Source organism: Haematobia irritans, chromosome 3 (assembly GCF_050003625.1).
Source record: "Haematobia irritans isolate KBUSLIRL chromosome 3, ASM5000362v1, whole genome shotgun sequence".
Lineage (NCBI taxonomy): Eukaryota > Metazoa > Arthropoda > Insecta > Diptera > Muscidae > Haematobia > Haematobia irritans.
This window is the reverse complement of record NC_134399.1, coordinates 157,387,032-157,409,971: the sequence shown is the minus strand read 5'-3', so window position 1 is coordinate 157,409,971 and position 22,940 is coordinate 157,387,032. Positions and strand designations below refer to the sequence as shown.

The 22,940-nt window shown below is 35.3% G+C and overlaps 2 protein-coding genes across 3 annotated transcripts in view; both read left to right on the top strand.

Annotated features, from left to right (window-relative positions):
- The window catches only part of mgl (low-density lipoprotein receptor-related protein megalin), a 752,690-nt gene that overhangs the window by 308,059 nt on the left and 421,691 nt on the right, over positions 1 to 22,940 (top strand). The window lies entirely within an intron of this gene.
- On the top strand, positions 5,139 to 14,439 carry LOC142231516 (uncharacterized). Its single transcript, XM_075302130.1, has 2 exons — positions 5,139 to 5,709; positions 13,335 to 14,439. The coding sequence occupies exon 2, from the start codon at positions 13,342 to 13,344 to the stop codon at positions 14,239 to 14,241; it is 900 nt and encodes a 299-aa protein (XP_075158245.1). The 5' UTR covers positions 5,139 to 5,709; positions 13,335 to 13,341; the 3' UTR covers positions 14,242 to 14,439.

The window sequence follows — 22,940 nt, the reverse complement described above, 5'->3', positions numbered from 1 at the left end:
CTAAAATTCTCTAAATTATCTGAGATTTACAGAGAACATGTGATGAGGTTATGGAATTAATATGGGGTACCCGATGATTTCATATGTGGATGGGGAGGGGGACCTCCCCCTTGCCCTACTTTTTGAAACTTGGAACAAAATTATGCGATTTGCTTGAAATTTTCATTGAATGTTGGGGTTGGCATCTAGACAAAAATCCGCTACATTATTTTTCGATATTTGGTCGGGGAGGGGTCCACCCCTTTGCCCAACTTTTTTTTAAAGTACAGTGAAAACAAAACTAAACTCCCCCGACTGAAATTTTACGGAAAAAATGGGTGAGGTTATGAAATTTATATCAGGTTCTTGATTTTTTAATAAAAATAAAAGGGCATAGGGAGACATCCGCTTCTCTTAAGTACATGCAGAGAAACAATTAAACTTTACCGAGTTACTTGAAATTTACAGAGCACTTTGGAGAGATCGTAACCTCCGTCAACCGTAATAGTTGATACCTGATTTTGTGATATTTGGACGGAAGAGAGGCCGCCCCTTTAGGCTTATAATTTGCTTGACATTTTCTGGGACGTTTACAAAAGATACGCTTTTCGACATTTGGTCGGGGAGGAGGCCCTCCTCTAAAACTGCAAAAAAAATTTAAGTTTTCTTGAAATTTACAAAAGCAGTGGGGGAAGGTTATGAACGAAGAGGCAACCTTCCTTGCCCCACACTCGAAGGAAAGTTTCAAGAATTTTCAGGGAAGGTTAGGGGTGCTATTCACTACGGTGTTTGTCGATATTGTATCGGGGAAAGTGACGTCCCTTTAAAACAATAGAGCAAAATTTAAACATCGCCGATTTACTTGAAATTTACAGGGAACGTGGGAGGAGGTGATTAAATTTATACATGATTTTTAAATTAGTATATGATTTTTCGATATCTGGTTAGGGAAGGGGAAAATTGAAATAAACTTTGTCGGTTTACTTCGATAGAATTTATAGGAACCATTGAGTAGTTGCGAAATTAATATAGGGTACGTGATAGTCCGATATCAGGTCGGAGTGGAGCGATGGTGGGGGGAGGGTTCCCTTTTGTCCGTTTTTTTTTTTCTTAAATTGAAAGTAGAGGGTTGTCCGAAAATGGGAACTCGGTACATAATTTTTGATTTTTGCACAGGCTTCTGCCAGACTTCTTTTTAGTAAAGAGTGGGTTCCCTTTTGTCCGTTTTTTTTTTTTTAAGTTGAAAGTAGAGGGTTGTCCGTAAATGGGAACTCGGTATATAATTTTATGATTTTTGCACAGGCTTCTGCCAGACTTCTTTTTAGTAAAGAACTTAAATTTACATGAAATTGGCAGCCAACGTATAGGGTGCATCATTTTCCAACATTTTAGCAAATTTTAATGTGGTAAAATTTTTTACTACTTTTGCTTTTTCCGATTTATTGGATGGGACACAGTAATTCTTTGTATGTTATAATAGAGTGCTTAATTTTCAGATATGTTGAGGAGAAGGATACCTTTCCTTGACAAACCACACTTAAAATTCACAAGAAATATACAAGATTGTCCAACTACTTGAATACAGAACATTATTAAAAAAATTTGGAGGAAAGGGCACACCCTCTCCCGCCGTATTTGTACCTATAAACGAAAAATCAAGTAGTCCGTTTTGTTTAAAAGAATTGAAATCTTTTCGAATTTGTTTTCAGCACGAAGGATATAGTTGACTAAGTTAACGCAAAATGTTCCTCCAAATACGCTTCGGAAGGCGAAGCGAAGCGGGCCGGGTTACGCTAGTTTAATAAATAAATTTAAATATAAATAAGTTAAATATTAATTACTATAATTACTTTAATTATTTTTATTTAAATTAATTTTGTTTTTATATATTTGAACACTCCTTTGCGTATTTGTATTTACTCCAATAACGATCACTAACAGATCATTGTTTACCATACATATAGTTTCAGAGTTAAGTTCTGATCCAATTCAGCGAAGTCCGTTGGTCCGTGTATTTTGATTTTCAAAATATAGACCGCAATTTAAAACCACAAAAAAAAAATTATTTTAAATTAAAAAAGAATTAATTGAAAATAAAATAAAAAATGGTTAATAATTTTATTTACATTAATTTCAAGTTATATAATGAACAGAAAAGATAACAAATCATACGTAAATGAAGCATGCAATTTTACTAAATTCAAATTTCGGACAAATTAATTCAATATTCCCTAAAACTTGTAAATTTTACTAAAACTGTCTCCAATATGAATTTCAAATGGCTTAAAGACTGCAGTTTCCTTGAAAATACGAAATTTGTTTAAACCATAAAAAATATTAAGTTTAATAGAAAAAATGTTGCAAATTCATTCATGAATTCATCTCTTTAGCTTAGCTTCAGATTGTGATTGTCTTTAGACTTTTTATTGTAAGCCTCCTACAATCCCATACATCTCTTTCATTTCCAAAACCAAATTCAGTCCTTTTCTATAAATTTCCTATCACTTCCTTGGCCATATTTCAAAATATCCGGCAATATTTCTTGTTGTTGTCCAGACTCTGTCTCGCCCCAAGGCTGCAAACAATTCTTCTTCTATATATTAAAAATAAATTCTCTTCAAATAATATCCTGCTGCATTCATAAATACTTACTGTGCCCAGTTGCTTGATTACTACCAAGTGCTAAAGATTCATTTTAATTAAAATGCTAGACATTACTTATTAAAGTATTCTCATTCATATAAAAACGGAAGTTTGGTTTACCAGCATGATAGCCGGACCACCTATCATGAAAACCAAAAGACAGAGTATATTTTTATTTATGTGGCTAGATACAGTCTAAGTCACCATAATATAGTACACCAGAAAATAAAATAAAAAATTCCAAAGAAAATTTTTTTGGTAGTCGAAAAAGATTTTTCGTACTTCTAAAATAAAGTAAAAACAAAAAAACGAAAAGTTATTGTATTTTTAATATTAATTTTAGTTAACTTTGTTTTGATTTAATTTTTTAATTTGCTTGAATTAAAAGTTTTATAAAAAAATAATGTCAATTAAAACAACTTTAATTGAAATAAAATTTTTAAAAAATAAAATAGGTTTATTAAAATTAATTACATTGAAAATAATTAAAACACAAATGAGAAATGTTTTTTATATTTCTAAAATAAATAAATAGAAATAAATTAATTTACATATTTTAAATAGTTCAACTTACTGTAAATTAATAACAACAAAATTAATTTAACAAAATTAAATTATCTTAAACTAAATTCAAACTAATTTAAATTAGAGCAAAAGTAAAATTAAAAAACAAATAAAATAAAATAATAAAACATTTCAGTACTTGCCTTAAATAACTTAGTTTAAAATCATGTTATTAATTTAAAAATAATTTTTAATAATTTTATTTAAGTTGATTCCAATTTAATTAATCTAAATTAAACTAGTTTTAATTAAATTAAAATTGATTTAACATGAAAGATATATCTTTTTCATATTTCTAAAACAAATAAAAATGTTTCAAATATTTGTCTAGTCAATTTTTGTTTAAAATTATTTTATTTAATTTAATTTCGATTTAATTGTTAATAATTAAATTATCCTAAACTAAATTTAGTTAATTTAAATAAAAAACAATAAAATTCAAATAAAAAAATTGAAAATAAATAAATAAAGTACTTATCTTAATTAACATTATTTAAAAATAATTTATAATAATTCAATTAAAAAATTCAAATTTAAAAATTCCAACAAAATTAAATAAGTTATTTTAAAATAACAAAATTTGAATTAAAATAAATTAAATATAAAATCAAAAATAATTTACAAACTTGTTTTTATTGTATTCGAACTGTATTTGATTTTTCCAATTAATAAATTATTGATAAAATCAATAATTTAGTAATTGGACAAATCAAATACGAGCTCGTCTTTATCAATAATTTATTAATTGAAAAAAAAAAAAAAAAATAATAATTTAATTTATAATACTAAATTAATAATTTAATTTATAATACTAAATTAATAATTTCGTATTTTGGATCAAACTTCAAATAAATTTTTATAAATAATGCGTTTTTTAACTCAAAATAAAAATAGTTTAAATACTTTTAAAATAATTTTAATTACCCAGCAAACAAAGCGTCGCCAAAAAAGTAGTGAAAATGTTCTTTTTGGATCCGGAAGTGGTGTAAAATTGGCGCAGAAGCGATGATTTTAACATGGGCTTGTCATAGGACGGATGTTGACCATTTCAACAGCCGTTGCACAGAATTTGCATCGCTTCTTAAGATGTGATGCGAATCCAGTTGGATGTGAATAAAGGAATTTTGTGATATTTTCACGAATAAATAATTTTTAAAATTTTTTATGATTTTTAATGCATTATAACGCTTGTCTGAAACGTTTAACATCAAATAAAATTCGCAATTTTTCTAGAAAGGATTTAGCATTTTTTTCGGCAAAATTTAAATAATTTGCACAATTTTATTAATTTCTAATCTGTTTTTAACCCATTTGAAACAATAAAATTTTAAATTTCCCATTAAAAATATAAAAAAGCGAGTTATAAAAAATTGACTCAAATGAACTTCCTGTGCAGTTAAAATAAAGAACATCTTTGGGAGGACATTTTTGGAAGTGCTTTTAAAGTTGTGCCTTCCAACTTCCAAATTATTTTTGCTGGGTAATTAAGTTAAATTAAATTGTCTTAAAATACATTTAAATTAATTTTAATTAAAACAAATTCAAAAATTTAAGTAGTTATCTTAATTAATTAAACTAAAATAATATTATTAGTAAATTAATTTTTAAAAATTGTTTTTCTTTTATTTTATATTATTTATATTAATTTATATTATATAAGCTTTACTTAAATTTTAATCAGTTTGAAATAAATTAATTTGAATTAAAATAAATGAATTAAAATAAATAAAACAAATAATTTAAAAAGATTAATTGATAATTTTTTATTTGTGATAAAACTTCAAATCATTTTTACATTTGTAATGCATTTTATTCTATTAAAAATAAAAATATTTGTCTAATTTAACTTACAGTTAAAATATTTTTGTTTAGTTAATCTACATTAAGTTATCATAACCTGAATATAAATTATTTTCAATTAAAAAAAAATTAAATAAAAAAAATCTGTTTATGTCACATAAACAATTGAAAAGCTTTTCCCGTCTAAAATACTAATTTCTCCAACACTGAAATCCCTACTGGGATTCTTAGAATACCCAATTACTTATCCAGATACAAATCCACACAAATCGATAAATTATAATTACAAATGACAACTAAAAACCTACAAAACTGTCAAGCCATGTCAAAACCACAGCTTCCGCAATAATTTTAAGTGACACTACTCTGTTTGAAATCATCATATCTACTGGTAAGGCGTTGTTTCAGAAAAGAAATAAATCCCTAATAATATCATCCATCTAAAACCAAATCGTTTTGTTCTTTTTTCCATTCCATCGTTTTGATATTGGTTGTTTCTTTCCTGTAATCTCATCTGGAGTACAAATCCCAACTATTATTGCAATAGTGGAATTTGTTTCGGCTCACGAGAAATACTCTTCCAACAGGTTGACTGCACTCCCGCATACAAACATTTTGGTCCACTTCGAGCCAGATTCCAACAACACTGTGACAAGAGCTCTCAGAGAAATCAACTCCACAGAATCCACAGCATCCACTTAACGCCAGCATCGCTCCAAACAGGTTAGTTTACGTTTTCGTCTTTTGCTATATTTCATTGCTCATTTGAATTTCGGTGTGGTAACAACTTTGTTAAATATTAGAATGAAATATTCGAGAAATCAAATTTTATAAAGTGAAAAGAAAAAGGGAACAATTGTTATATATGTGAATTTGATGAAACAAGCATTCTACTATTGGGAAAATATTGAGAATTTATGAAAAAGGAAATATTGTGAACCTAATTGGAAAATCTGCGTATGGAGACCATAGAAGCTAAAAATCAAGGCTATTGATGTCTGAGGCGAGGTATAAAAATTGAAGAGGAAGATTTTTTAATTTCTAAGATATTGTGGTGAGTCTTAAATCTTCAATAGAAAACAAAATCGTCCATATGTATGCTAACCCACGTGTTTCACTGGGTCACCAATGTGAAATTCTATGCTCGTAACAGAAGCCTGTTGTAATGTTTAACATGGCTCTGCTATGAAGATATGCCAATGATAATTGTTTGCTTTACAGATGTACCCTTCCCTCATCCTTCTACACTTCTCCAACACCCATACATATTTCTAATTTCTCATTTGTCGCTCAGCAATCTATTCTCCTTTTCCCGCCAAACCACACATACGCTTCTCTCCTCCACTTCATACACTCATTCAGTATAAGAGTCCCTCCAATTCTTATCACTTGAGCGATTTATTTCTCTACCAGCATTAGCTGACGTCCACGACTCCATACATCGCCCCTCTTGTTCATGTCAAATTCCATGTATGTGCTGATCGTACCATCAGCTACAGTACAACCTCTGCTACCACGTATAGCACAATTATTATTCAAACTATTCTACTTTTTATTTATTTATTCTACTTTTCATTTTTGATACGATATTTTTTCTTCAAATAATTAATTAATAATCATTCTTATACATTCATAATTAAACAAAAAGTTTTCTGTCATAAAATCAAAACATAGTATACATTTACACAGGAAAAAAAAAACAAATATTTCCAATTAAAAAGTAAATTGAAGATTACTTTTCAAAAAGTTAAAATAAATATTAATTATTTAAATTAAACATATAACTTACAAGTTAAAATAAATAAATAAATAATAAATAATTTAAATTTAACTAAAAAAAAAAAAAAAAAATGTTCGGAAATAATTAATTGTCATATATATTCTATAAATTGGATTATTGAATATATCAAATTAAAAGTAAAATTACACTATAAATATTTTTCGAAAATTTTAAATAAATATTAGTTAAACTGAAAGAATGCTTTTAATGTAAAGACTAATTTTTTCTGTGTACTTGTGAAAAGTAAGAAATTGTTACTACACATAAACCATTCGTGTATATAAAAAAAAAGTTCCCCTTTACATAAAACTGAAATATAACACTACAGCCATCGAGGTTGCTCTGTAAACTTTTTGAATACCAACGCTCGTTGCCCACAATTACCCTTTCTTTATTCTGCCAGTTTAATACTCATCATAATCGCATTGGGTTTTATTTACGTGTGCTAACCAAAGTTCGCAATTACTCTCAGAGATATTTTCGTTGTACTCCGACCCCCCTTTCCATATTTTTTTTTTTTCTGCCCACTATACCTCTTCATCACTTGTACAATTTTGGTTGTTTCTGTGTGGGCGTAATCGGTGTACTCTCGTTCTCTTAAACTCCATTATCTCTTTACTCTTGTGGAATGTATTTTTTGATCTATGCAGAGAACCCTTGGTTGCATACAAAACAGTTGATTTGGTAAAAGTGTTTGTAATTTCTGTTTATCGAATGCGATAGATACAAAATATCTATTGAGTACGTAAAATTCTTTCATAAAAATAAAGTAGGGTTGTCGAAGCGTGTTTATTCTTTAGTTTTGGGCACAATTTTGGTGAATTATATGGGGTTCGGGAAACTGTATTTATTTCCAAAGAATTTATGAGTTGTCATTGTGAATTCTTTGAGAATAACTTAACACGAATATAACAATTTTTTTTTGTCGAAACCCTTTGTCGTTAGTACCTATCTGATTTAATATCATACTTTATTATGGTTTTAAATCATTTAATAAGTACTAAATAAATAGTAAGAATTTTTCCATATTTTTTAATCCTACCAATACGATAAGTGGTATATATTTTCATTAAAATTCATACATTGTCCATAATTTGGGATATCCTATTAATCTGTGTATGAAATACTAGATTTTTTGTTTCGGGAATTCGTTTACAATTTACGGTTGAAGATCTTCTATCTCCACTACGTGATTGTAATATTACCTCAGTCCATTAGATTCAATATGTCTCTTAACCGATTTATCCGTGTTTCAGACAGGTTGGTTGAATTTGAAGCCAACCTTAATGATAAAAACACCCCTCTATCGTCATCATACTTAGTCGAGTCGCATATGGAAGAACTGAAAGCACTGTGGGAGGAAATTAAGCTCTCCTATGACCAGTGCCTTCAGGACATTGAGGCCGACGGTGATGATGAAGATGATCAAGAGGGGGGTAAAGAGGGCATAAATCCGGAAAAAGCATCCGAATTAGAGACCGTCAAGGGGAAGTATCGCAGTGCATACACGACATACTGCCGTTGCAATGCCCGACTGAAAGAAATTTTATCTGACCACTTTTCACCCAGGGTGAATCCAAATCCTCAGTCTGTCACTTCGCATGCGGTACACATCCCAATTCCAGAAGCTCCGAACGGCTTCAAGTTGCCACCGTGCGAAATCCCAACTTTTAAGGGTGACTTCTCAACTTGGCCAACTTTCCGGGATATATTCAAAGCTGTTTGTTTGAATAATCCTAGATTGAGCTCCGTTGAAAAATTGTTTCACCTCACCCGAAGGACCCAAGGCGAGCCCCATGACATCGTTAGTAAATTCCCCCTCACTAACGATAATTTCGAGATGGCTTGGAAGAGTCTTTGTGCTCGTTACGAGAATAAAAGAGTTCTCGTGAACATACAACTCAAGAACTTATTTAGTCTTCCGGTGATTACTGCTGAATCTGGAGCCACTTTGAAGAAGCTTCAAAGAGATATGAATTCTAGTATCTCACTGCTTAAACAGTACGGCATCGAAATCGCAACATGGGACCCAATTTTTACTTTTATTTGCTCCAATCGTTTACCCGATTCCACGCTCACGTTGTGGGAACAGACCCTGTCGGATAAAACAGCGATTCCTAAGTGGTCTGAATTGGACACATTTCTGACAAATCGTCATAAGACTTTAGAGTCAGTGTCCGAAATCCGGAAACAGGAACCGAATCCCACGAATCGTTTAAAGCTCCCAACTGGAAAATCCACTAATCGGGGAAATCCGTCGAATGTGAAAACATTTCAGAATAATATTTCTGAACCAAAATGCACATTATGCCCCAAAGAATTCCATATCATTCGCAAGTGTCCAAAATTTTTAAAAATGGATCCGAGTCAACGATTTTCAGAAATTAAAGCTAATGGTATGTGCATAAATTGTTTTTCTAAAGTTCATACAGTCAAGAGTTGTAACAGCAAATATTCTTGCCGCTTTTGTAACAAAAAGCACAACACTCTACTCCATAAGCCACAAAACGAAAAACCTAATAGCACCGAACTCAATCCGAGTGCAGCGGTTTTTCCATCCACTTCATCATCTATACAGTCCACTTCTAGAAATGAAACTGTCCATTCATGCTTTTCGACCAGCTCTCGTGGTGTTTTGTTAGGAACTGCTTTGGTGAAGATCTGTCACAGTGGGTTGACATATACTGCTCGAGCTTTGGTCGATTCGGGATCCGAGGGAACTTTTGTTTCCCAAAAGCTTTTTAATATTTTGAAATTGCCATTTAGACGCACTAGTGCCAACATATCAGGATTGAATAACACTGTGTCGGCTGCTGTACAGAAAGAATGTTCTTTTGTATTAGGGTCCAATACGGATGAAAATATTGCAATTTTCACTACGGCACTAGTGGTTCCACACCTTTCGGGAAATCTTCCCTCTAGGACCTTTGAAATTGAATCACTTTCGAAACTTCCCAACATTCCTTTCGCTGATCCTAGATTTTATGAAAGTTCCACAATTGATGTCCTTTTAGGAGGGGACATTTTACCATCCATTATGCTTCCTGGCCTTAAGCGCGATATTTGTGGATCCTTAATGGCTCAGGAAACAATATTTGGATGGATATTGACCGGACCCATTCCAGATACTTCCGGGGATATTTCTCCCAATATAGTATCATACTTCTGTGAAATCTCACTGGATAAAGAGATTTCACGATTTTGGGAGATAGAAGATCTTCCTCGGAAAAAGTTCATTTCCGCTTCGGATCAATTTTGCGAAGATTTTTATGTCCGCACGACGACAAGAAATAATGAAGGGAGATACATTGTTTCTCTTCCATTCAAGGAGTCTTATCCGAATGATGTTGATCTCGGCCAATCAAAAAAGATTGCCATGGCCCAATATTTTCGCAACGAAGCCCGCCTAATCCGCACTCCTGCTTTTAAGGAGGAATATGATAACGTCCTTGCGGAATATATTACTCTAGATCATATGAGTCTAGTTAGCCCTAATTCAATTCCAAATTACCCCAAGTGCTATTATCTGCCACATCATGCAGTTATAAGGCCCGAAAGTGTTACTACCAAAGTCCGAGTGGTATTTAATGCTTCGGCCCCAACTTCCAATGGGGTAAGCCTAAATGATGTGTTACATACAGGTCCCATCTTACAAAATGAGCTCATTGTGCTCATCCTAAATTGGCGACTTTTCCAGTATGTTTTCAACGGCGACATAACCAAAATGTATCGCCAAATTCTTGTAAATCCCAGCCAAAGATCTTTTCAACGAATTCTTTTTAGAAAAAATCCTCAAAATCCTTTAGAGGATTTTGAACTTAAAACTGTCACTTTTGGAGTCAATTGTGCGCCTTATCTGGCAATTCGCACCATGCTTCAATTGGCAGATGATGTCCAACATAAGTATCCAAAGGCTAGCGAAATTCTTAGAAATTTCATGTATGTGGACGATGCATTAGCTGGTTCTCATACTATTTCGGAAGCAATTGAGGCTAGAAATCAACTTATTTTGGCTTTAAAATCCGCTGGCTTCGAAATGAGAAAATGGACATCTAATTCCAAATCAATTTTATCCGATATCCCGTCATCCGATTTACTTCATGCCGAATTTTTAGAATTCGATGACTCCAGTACTGCTAAAGCTCTAGGCATTCGCTGGAATGCCTTATCGGATTCGTTTTTCTTCATTGTTCAAGATTTCCCCACTTCATCTACATATACGAAGAGGGAAGTATTATCCCAGATTTCAAAGCTTTTCGATCCAGCTGGTTGGCTAGCACCATGCCTCGTAGTTGCAAAAATAATAATGCAGCAAATATGGGTTGATGGTACAGGCTGGGATGAAAGGATAACTCCAGAGTCCTTGAAAAAGTGGACTACTTTCCAAAGTAACTATCCGTATGTCAATTCAATAAAAATCCCTAGATGGTTCAACTATTCTCCAGATAGTGAGGTACAGTTGCATGGGTTTAGCGATGCCTCAGAAAAGGCATACGCCGCTGCATTATATCTTCGTATAAGGGGCACAAACTTCATATCCACTCATTTGGTTGCTTCTAAAACCAAAGTTGCCCCAATAAAAACCTTATCGATTCCAAGACTAGAGTTATGTGGGGCAACTTTACTAGCCGAAATGATCGACCATATTGTTCCCCAATTGAGATTAAATGAATTTACTGTGGATTGCTGGACTGATTCCACAATTGTTTTATCCTGGCTTTCCAAACCTCCTTGCTATTGGGGTACGTTTGTGGCCAATAGAGTATCTAAAATTACTCAAATTATTCCACCTCACAGATGGCACCATGTTTCGTCTGAACTTAATCCCTCAGACTTAGCAAGTCGTGGTCTGACTCCACGCGAATTAATTGAAAATGAACTTTGGTGGCAAGGACCACCATTCCTTCGAAGTTCAGAACCTAATTGGCCAATTTTCGATCACGAAGATATCGATTTAGAGAGAAAGCCAATAAAGGTAAATTTTACCTATTTCGCACAATTTGACGATGTTTTGGATAGATTTTCATCGCTTCCAAGGGCTATTCGAGTAATAGCTTACATGTACCGGTTTCTGTATCGAACCCATCCAAAGTACAAGTCCAATTTTTACAGTCCCATGAAAGATATTTCCACTTTTGAAGTTCTTTCAATCCATACTAAGCTTCAAGTCATGTGTCAAAAGGTACATTATCCTAATGAATACCACGCACTCTCCGCAAAGAAAAATATTGCATCGTCTAGTTCCTTATTGAGTTTGAATCCGTTTATAGATAGTGAAGGCATAATGCGTATCTGTGGTCGTCTTTCAGCTTCGCCTGCGTTAAGGTACAATGAAAGACACCCAATTATTATACCATACAATTGCCAATATTCACGTCTTCTCGTGAAATTTATTCATGAAATCTGTCTCCATGGCGGTAATCAGTTGGTATTGAGGTTGATTAGAGAACAATACTGGATACCCAAGGCCAAAAATCTTATTAAAACGACCATAAATAAATGCAAATCATGCATTCTTTACAAGCATAGATGTCAGACACAATTAATGTCTGCATTACCACCTCAACGGTCAGAATTTTCTAGGCCCTTTACTCACACGGGCCTTGATTTCGCTGGCCCTTTTGACATTAAGTCATACTCCGGCCGATCATGTCGAATTTCGAAGGGATACACTTGCGTCTTCGTTTGTTTCTCCACCAAGGCGATCCATCTGGAAGCCACTTCCGAGCTATCAACGTCTGCATTCCTAGCAGCTTTCAGTCGATTTGTTTCCCGCCGTGGTTGTCCATTGCATCTGTATTCGGACAATGGTACAAATTTTGTTGGTGCATCCAGAACATTAGCAAAAGAATTCTTACTGACTTCCAATCAGTTATTAAGTTCCAATTATGCCCACCAAAATGTGACGTGGCATTTCATTCCTCCAGGTGCGCCACATATGGGTGGGCTTTGGGAGGCTGGGGTCAAGAGCTTTAAGGCTCATTTTAAAAAGGTTGCGGCAAACTTCAAGCATACATTTGAAGAATTTCAGACTCTCCTTGCAAAAATTGAGGCGTGTCTAAACTCGCGTCCTTTATCCCCGTGCTCTCAAGAACCATCAGATCTTTCTGCTTTGACCCCGGGACATTTCTTAATAGGAACTCCACTTTTAGCTCCCATTGATCCTCCAATAAAAGACAGTCCATTATCCATTGTAAACCGCTGGCAACGGCTTAAAGTGATCCACCAACATTTTTGTTTCCGTTGGAAAGAAGAGTACCTTAAAGAATTACACAAGCGCCATAAGTGGAAACGAGCAACCGATAATTTACAAGAAAATACCATGGTGGTCATACGTGAAGAAAATTTGCCACCAAACTGTTGGCGCCTTGGGAGAATAAAAAAGGTATATACTGGGGCTGATAACCGAGTTAGAGTCGCTGAAATTATTACGCAAAAAGGCATTGTTACCCGACCGATTACAAAACTCGTAGTTCTTCCTATCGAAGATACAGTTTAGCCAGTACTGCATAATAAGTACTTAAGTCATTCCAGATTTCCAAACGAATATTATTATTTTCTCTTATAGTTCCAAAATGCGTGATAATAAATCCACATCACATTCCCACCAAAATCGTAATAAACGGAGTACAAACCAATCGTACATTTGTCGTTTGTGTAGACAGTCTCATCCTTTACGGAAATGTAAGCGTTTCTTGGATATGAATATCTTGAAACGTCAAGAAATAGTACGCAAATACGGATATTGCACCAATTGCCTAGCGCATGAGCATTCTGGCAACACATGCTTCACTACAACTGGTTGTCGATATTGTAAAAAAGCTCATCATAGTCTTCTACACACCCATGCCCGGTTGGAATCTAAGAAACGAAAGAAACAGAAGGCTTCAGCTAAAACTTCAGCTAAATCTCCAGCGTCAACTTCCAAGACACAATCGTCCTCAACATCGACGACTACTTCATCATCATTTAACTCGGCGAATACAACACTTTCGGCTATTTTAAAGCACAATGCTATAACCTTGCTTCCGACAGTAGTCGTGTCTGTCAACACAAAAAACGGAAATTGTACCATAAGATGTCTGTTGGACTCTGGATCGAAATCCAGTTGTATATCCTCCAAAGTAGCAGATAAACTTAATTTGACTACTCTTACGTTGGACGACGAAACTATCTGCCCACTCACATTGATGTCTACATACAACTCGGAAATTTACATCGAAACCGTCCTGAAAGTTAACAATCGGATTGCTATTCATACGCCTAGCAAATCGTTATCACCATCTTATGCTCGACATTTTTCAAACATGCTTTTAGCCGATAAAGAGTTCTACAAGTCTGCTCCAATTTCGATTATTTTAGGAATTGACGTATATTCACGTGTAATAAGCGAGGGATTTCTCAACAGGGCTGGGCTGCCAACAGCCCAAAACACGATTTTTGGTTGGTCTATTTATGGAACGTGCACGAACTAATGTATTTTTCGTATCTCAACACTTTTTCTTTCGAATTAAAATCCACACTTAAGCAATGAAATATTGAAAATTTATGAAAACGTGAACTTCCACAAATGTTCTTATATAAGCACTTAAATATATTTGTATCTCAATACTACAAAAAATGCTTTAATATAGAAATAATATATTGAATTGTGTTAAATTGTAATACCAGAACTACAACACCCGAATTAATGAATTTTTTCATATTAGTTTAATTTTTATTTAATAATAGCACCAGATGTGGTTTGACATTTTTGTATCAGCTTATTGCAGACATACTGCAAGGGGGCCGCTAATGTTTATGTCACATAAACAATTGAAAAGCTTTTCCCGTCTAAAATACTAATTTCTCCAACACTGAAATCCCTACTGGGATTCTTAGAATACCCAATTACTTATCCAGATACAAATCCACACAAATCGATAAATTATAATTACAAATGACAACTAAAAACCTACAAAACTGTCAAGCCATGTCAAAACCACAGCTTCCGCAATAATTTTAAGTGACACTACTCTGTTTGAAATCATCATATCTACTGGTAAGGCGTTGTTTCAGAAAAGAAATAAATCCCTAATAATATCATCCATCTAAAACCAAATCGTTTTGTTCTTTTTTCCATTCCATCGTTTTGATATTGGTTGTTTCTTTCCTGTAATCTCATCTGGAGTACAAATCCCAACTATTATTGCAATAGTGGAATTTGTTTCGGCTCACGAGAAATACTCTTCCAACAGGTTGACTGCACTCCCGCATACAAACAAAATCATTTAATTTAAATTTAATTAATCTTAATATCGATTAGCTTAAATTAAATTTTAAACAGTTTAAAATAAAATAAATTAACTTAAATTAAATTAAATCAAATTCAAATTAAGTAGAAATAAAACTAAAAATTAAACAATCCCACATTTATTTAAATTAAATTAAAATAGATTATATTTGAATTAAATTTGTTTTTATGTTCCTTACCGCTACTCTGTGAATTGGTTTATAACGTACAGAAAGCTTGATATGAGATGAAAAAAATTTATTAATATTTTATTTAAATTAATTTAATTATAATAACCGATATGAAATTGAGATTTTTATTAACATGAAATTATTTTCGTTAATAAAAATTTAAATTAAACTAATTTAACTAAAATTACAAAAATTAAAATATGTTTGTTTATAAGTTTAAAATTAATTAGTTTCAATTAAAACAAATTAATTTAAAGTAAACAAATTAAAAAAAATGAAAAATAATGTATTAGTCTTAATTTACTTAATTTAAAATAATATTATTAATTTAAATAATTTTTAATAGTTTTATTTAAATTAATTTCAAGTTACTTAATCCAAATTAGCTTAGCTTTTATTAAATATTAATTTATTTTAAATTAAATAAATTAATTTGAATTGAGATAAATTAAATTAAAAATAAAATCTAAAATATAAACAGAAACAAAAATAAATTAATTAAAAAAACTTAATTAATAATTTCGTCTTTGTGATGAAAATTCAATTTTTTTTATTTATTATGCACGTTATTAAAGCAAATATAAACCATTTTATTTGAACACCTTATGTTGATTATTTCGGAAATTATTTAAGAAATTTTCTATGTTCATGACTTTTGTTGTTTGTCCCAGTGTATCATACATTTTAAAAATTTATACAAAAACAGAAACAGTAAACATACACCTACCGAAAAAAAAAACTAAAACCAATGCCCTGTTAAGTATTTTAGAAGATAAATAAATAGCTTTTGCCATGCTTAAATGCACTCAAAAGTACTTAAAAAGCTTTACAGAGCAGTTGTTGCTTCTTAAGGATATTGCATGGGCAGTATGGAGAACCTGCAATGTGGTGATGTTGTTGTTATTGCTGGTGTCCAGTAAAGAGTAATTGAGTGTATGTGTGTGTGTGTGTGTGGTGCTGTAGCTGATAGTGTTGGTACAAGGATATGAACAATTTTTAACAACACCTAGTTTGGTGCAGTCATAGATGCAGGAGACCTTAGATAAAAACTATTCTAGGAACCTGTAAGCTTATGGTATCACCTAACTTTTACTTTGCCACCACCTTAAAAAAATGTCACATAAATTTTATATTACACCCACTACAGAATACAAATAAAACACTCTAAGTCTACGTGATACACTGGGGTGTATTCTGTCCACATAAGTTATACACACATGACTGGCAACCAAGGCAACCAAAATTTTGTTTTCGGAATAATGAGGAGGGTTATCTCAATTGGAAAATAAAAACAATGAAATTTTTGTTTGAATTTCAACTAGGGTATGTAGTTTGATGTGTTGATTCGAACAGGGTAAAATTGCTGGCACGGAAATGCCTGGTGGTCCAGCTTAGGACGAGGCTTAAAATTTCTCCCATTGACAGAGTCCAAAAGTGTCAGAAGTAGGTAACGTTCGGCGGTGGTTTGAATCTTTCTCCTATGGACAGAGTACAAGGTAGGCTAACGCCAATCCAAAGCATCATAGGTGGACGGTTTGGAAAGTACACCCAGAGAAGGAATATGAGCACCTCAAACATATTTTAAGAGCAAAATGTTATTTTTGGGTGGTGACCATTTAACATGGTTTTCGCAACCATGTTCTTTTCTCGGAAATCATGTATCTGATTTCGGCAAGCAGGTTATATTTGACGAGAAAATAACATTTTAGTGACAAACATGTTACATGGTCACCATACAAAAATAACATTTTGTATTCGCTGCGTGTAGGCTATATTAGGTTATTATTTTAGGCTCACTTGGACTATTCAGTCCATTGTGATAGCACAGGTGGCGAAATTTTCTCTTTTCAATGAGTGCTGCTTCTACGTTTACCTCAATGACAAGGAACCTCCGTTTTCTGGCCGAGGCCAAACGGCGTTGCACATTATGATGAAGCCACTTAGAGAAGCTATGAAACCCTCAGAAATGTCATCAGCATTACTGAGAGAGGATAATCCACCGCTGAATAACTGTTTGGTGTTTAGCTGAGGCAGGGATTGAATTCAGGATCCTTTGTATGCAAGGTGGGCACGCTAACCATTTTACTATTGTAGCTTCCAGGCGAACGCCAAAACCAACCAAAAATGTCACAGCAGGTCGGTCTCCTGTGAGGTTCAATCGCGAACCCATAACCTCACAGAGTTCAATTGCGAACCCGCCTTGCATACACAAGGTAGTGGGTTCGATTCCTGCTTCGGCCGAACACCACCCCAGCAAATCTGGTGACATTTCTGACAGTTTCAGCGCTTCTGTAAGTGGTTTCACTGCAATGTGGAACGCCTTTCGGACTCGGCTATAAAAAGGAGGTCCCTTGTTATTGGGCTTAACATGGAATCGGGCAGCACTCGGTGATAATAGAGAAGTTCAAAAGAAGTTCCCACCCCAGCAATTCTGGTGACATTTCTGACGGTTTCAACGCTTCACTAAGTGGTTTCACTGCAATGTGGAACGCCGTTCGGACTCGGCTATAAAAAGGAGGTTCCTTGTCATTGGACTTAACATGGAATCGGGCAGCACTCAGTGATAAGAGAGAAGTTCACCAATGTGGTATCACAATGGATTGAATAGTCTAAGTGAGCCTGATACATCGGGCTGCCGCATAACATAACCTAACCTAACTTCACAGATGGCCTGCATTCGACCTTGATTAGAAATTTCCCCAAAATTGGGCTAACACGAATCCAACGATTTTTAAATGACTCAACTGAGGCCGTGGTTTGAGATTGGTTCCTAAAGTGATAAGAGAGAAGTTTACCAATGTGTTATCACAATGGACTTAATAGTCAAAGTGAGCCTGATACATGGGGCTGCTACCTAACATAACCTAACCTAACTTCACAGATGGCCTGCATTCGACCATGGTTGGGAATTTCTACAAAATTGGGCTAAAACGATCCAAAGATTTTTAAATGACTCAACTGAGGCCGTGGTTTGAGATTGGTTCCTAAGGACACAATGGTAAGTGGGTTAATACGGACTCGTTGCTATATAGATAGCGTGCCTTCGCCTGGATATTAAGGATTCCTAATATTGCCAGAGTCCAAAATTGGGTTAACTTGAACCAAAATGTCACATATGGCCGGCCTTCGACTGAGAATTTCTCTAAAATTGGGTTAACTTGAGCCCAAAATTACACAGATATCCGGCATTCGAGAGAATTTCTCCTATGTACAGAGTACAAAATTGTGCTAACGCGTATAAAGTTTGAGACTTATCCCTAACCTAGTCAGGCGAACGCCTAACCCAAAGCTTAAGAGGTCAAGGACCTTTGGCCGTCTTTAAGGCTTTTTCCTATTGACAGAGACCAACATTTGGTTAACGAAACCCCAATGTGTCACAGGTGACCAGAGAGGATCGATAGAGTTGAAACTTGGTCTTACATGGACCCAAAGCCTTTTAAGTAGCTGGACTACTGCCGTGGTTTGAGACTTGTTCTTATGAGTCAGGATCCTAAGTGGGTTAATACGGACCGAATACACTATAGGTCGACAACCTTCGACCTGAGGTTGAGCATTTTTTCCTATGCACATAGTTCAAATTCGGGCCGAAAGCTGGACTTCAGTCGTAGTTTAATTGTTTTTTTTTATATACAGAGTCCTAAGTGGTCCGACTGGGTCCAAAAACTTCAGAGATAAGCGGAGTTTAAGACTTTCTCCTATATACAGTGTCCAACATGGCTTCGTCCTATGGTTGAGAATTTCTCCTATTGACAGAGTCCACAGTTGAAATCAAAGCCTTGTAAATGACCGGACTTCGGTTGTGGTTTGAGATTTTTTCCTATGTACCGAGTCCTAAGTGGGTTGATTAGGTGACTGGCCTCCAACCCGGAATTGAGAATCCCTCTTATGGACAGAGTCCACAATTGTACCCAAAAACACGGTCCTAAGTGGGTAAGTGGTAACGCGAACTCAAGACATCAATGGTGATTGGCCTTTGACCTGGACTTCGGTCGTAGTTTAAGACTTTTACCTATGAATATAGTCTGACTTAATCCCAAAGGTTTAGATGGCTTCGACCTATGGTTGAGAATTTCTCCTATTGACAGAGTCCACAATTGAACTCAAAGCCTTGTAAATGACCGGACTTCGGTTTTGGTTTGAGAGTCCTAAGTGGGTTGATTGGGTCCCTAATGGATGGACGGAGTTTAAGACTTTCTCATATTGACATAGTACAAAATTGCTTTAACGTAAATCAAGAGAGGCACAGGGGACTGGTCTTCGACCTGGGGTTGAGTATTTATCCTGTGGACCGGACTTCGGTTGTGGTTTGAGATTTTTTTCCTATGTATCGAGTCCTAAGTGGGTTGATTGGGTGACTGGCCTTCAACCTGGAATTGAGAATCACTCTTATGGACAGAGTCCACAATTGTACCCAAAAACACGGTCCTAAGTGGGTAAGTGGTAACGCGAACTCAAGACATCAATGGTGATTGGCCTTTGACCTGGACTTCGGTCGTAGTTTAAGACTTTTACCTATGAATATAGTCTGACTTAATCCCAAAGGTTTAGATGGCTTCGACCTATGGTTGAGAATTTCTCCTATTGACAGAGTCCACAATTGAACTCAAAGCCTTGTAAATGACCGGACTTCGGTTGTGGTTTGAGATTTTTTCCTATGTACCGAGTCCTAAGTGGGTTGATTGGGTCCCTAATGGATGGACGGGATTTAAGACTTTCTCATATTGACATAGTACAAAATTGGTTTAACGTAAACCAAGAGAGGTACAGGGGACTGGTCTTCGACCTGGGGTTGAGTGTTAATCCTGTGGACAGAGTGCACAATTGAACACAAAGCCTTTCAAATGACCAGACCTCAGTCGTGGTTTGATATCTTTTCCCAAAGTCGTAGTGATGAACGGGGTTTTAGTCTTTCCCCTAATGACAGATTCCGAAATAGGTTTAACACGAACTGAAGGTATCATAGGTGGCAGGCCTTCGACCTGGATATGAGAATTTCTCCTATGGACAGAGTCCCACACTGAACTCAAAGCCTTTTAAATGGCCGGACTAAGGTTGTGGTTTGATGGTTTTTCCTATAGACCGAGTCGTAATTGGTTTGACTCGTAATTGGTAAGCCTAAAGTCTTAAAGATGGACGGTGTTTAAGACTTTCTTCTATTAACAGAGTTCAAAATTGGTTTAACGAGAACTCACGGCATCACAGGGGACTGGCCTTCGACCTGGTATTGATAGAGTTCCCAATTGAATCCTATGGATAGAGTTCACAATTGAATCCAAAGCCTTTTAAATGATCGGACTTCGATTGTGGTTTGAGGGATTTTCCTATGGACAGAGTCCTAAGTGGGATGACTATGTCTCAGAGGCTTAGATATGGACGGAATTTAAGATTTTCTCCTATTGACAGAGTCTAACCTGGATTCGACCTATGATGGAGAAATTCTCCTATTGACAGAGTCTACAATTGAACTCAAAGCCTTGTAAATGGCTGGACTTCGGTTGTGGTTTGATATTTTTCCTATGTACCGGGTTCTACGTGGGCTGACCGGGTCTCAAAGTCTTGGAGATGGACGGGGTTTAAAACTTTCTCTTACTGACATAGTTCAATATTGGTTTAACGTAAACCAAGAGAGGCACAGGATACTGGTCTTCGATCTGGGGTTGAGTATTTATCCTGTGGACACAGTGCACAATTGAAAACAAAGCCTTTTAAATGACCAGACCTCCGTCGTGGTTTGATATCTTTTCCCAAAGTCGTAGTGATGAACGGGGTTTTAGTATTTCCCCTAATGATAGATTCCGAAATAGGTTTAACACGAACTGAAGGTATCATAGGTGACAGGCCTTCGACCTGGATATGAGAATTTCTCCTATGGACAGAGTCCCAAACTGAACTCAAAGCTTTTTAAACGGTCGGACTACTGTCGTGGTTTGATGGTTTTTCTATGGACAGATTCGGAATTGGTTTGACTCTGCCCTAAAGTCTTAAAGATGGACGGTGTTTAAGACTTTTTTCTATTAACAGAGTTCAAAATTGGTTTAATGAGAACTCACGGCATCACAGGGAACTGGCCATCGTCCTGGAATTGATAGAGTTCACAATTGAATCCAAAGCCTTTTAAATGACCGGACTTCGATTGTGGTTTGAGGGATTTTCCTATGGACAGAGTCCTAAGTGGGCAAATTGGGTCCCAAAGTCTTAGATATGGACGGAATTTAAGACTTTCTCCTATTCACAGAGTCCAACCTGGCTTCGACCTATGGTGGAGAATTTCTCCTATTGACAGAGTCCACAATTGAACTCAAAGCCTTGTAGATGACCGGACTTCAGTTGTGGTTAGAGATTTTACAGATGGCCCAGGTTTAAGACTTTCTCCTATGGATAGAGTCTAAAATTGATTTAACGCGAACTCAAGGTACCACAGGTGATAGTCCTTCGACCTGGACTTCAGAATTTCTCCTATGGGTCCATAATTGAGTTATCGAGGAATCAAAGCCGTGAGGGTGATTTTTGTTTGTGGTTTCCTAGGGACATTTCAAAGTTGGCTAGCGGAGTACAAAGCCTCACATATGGTCGCCCTATGACCGGGCTTTAAGACATCCTTCAAAGTTTTATTGATGGGTGGCCTACGGTCGGGATTTAAGAGTATCTCCTATTGACAGAGTCCAAAATTGGTTTAACACGAATGCAAAGAGTGACAGGTTACTGGCCTTCGACCTGGGTTTGAGAATTTCCCTATATTCGAGCTATAGCGGATACCAAGCTGTAAAGGTGGACGGATTTTGTTTGGGGTTTTCTGTGGACATTTCAATGCCTCATACGTGGCCATCCTATGACCGTGATTTAAGACATCCTCGAATCCGTGAATCGAAAGTGTTATAGGTAGGGGTTGATAATTTCTCCCATCTTAGGTTAGGTTGCAGCCCGATGTATCCGACTATTCAGTCCATTGTGATACCACATTGGTGAACTTCTCTCTTATCACTGAGTGCTGCCCGATTCCATGTTAAGCTCAATGACAAGGGACCTCCTTTTTATAGCCGAGTCCGAACGGCATTCCACGTTGCAGCGTAACCGCTTAGAGAAGCTTTGAAACCCTCAGAAATGTCACCAGTATGACTGAGGTGGGATAATCCACATGTGAAAAACTTTTTGGTGTTCGGTCGAAGCAGCAATTGATGAGGTCGTGGACCTTGTGTATGCAAGGCGGGCATGCTAACCATTGTAATACGGTGGCTCCCATAGATAGAGTCTAAAATGGGCTAACGGGAACCCAAAGTGTCATAGGGTGACGATCTTTAACCTGGTATTGTGAATTTCTCCCATAAAAATTTCCTGGGGACAGATGTTGAACTTGGGTTGAAATCATTCTCCAGCCTAAATAACCCTACTGGCAACAATCTCTTAAGATCCCATATGACATTATGACCTTAAGCGTTCTCAGGATCGATCTCAACCGGGAGTAAACAAACATTTTTCTTTGTAACCCATGCTATTGTGCAAAATATCAAAATTACTTCTTCAATTATTTTTCGTATTTTGAAACATTTTTCGAATTGTTCTTAAGAATGTCTAGATGGTTTTTTGAAATTTAATTTCTATTAGAAAAGTTTGCCTAAATTAGGTTTCTTTAACGCCAAAATACACAATAAAGGACCTTTGAGACATTTTTTGCTCGTACATTTTGAGAAAGACCGCAATTTATGTTCGAAAA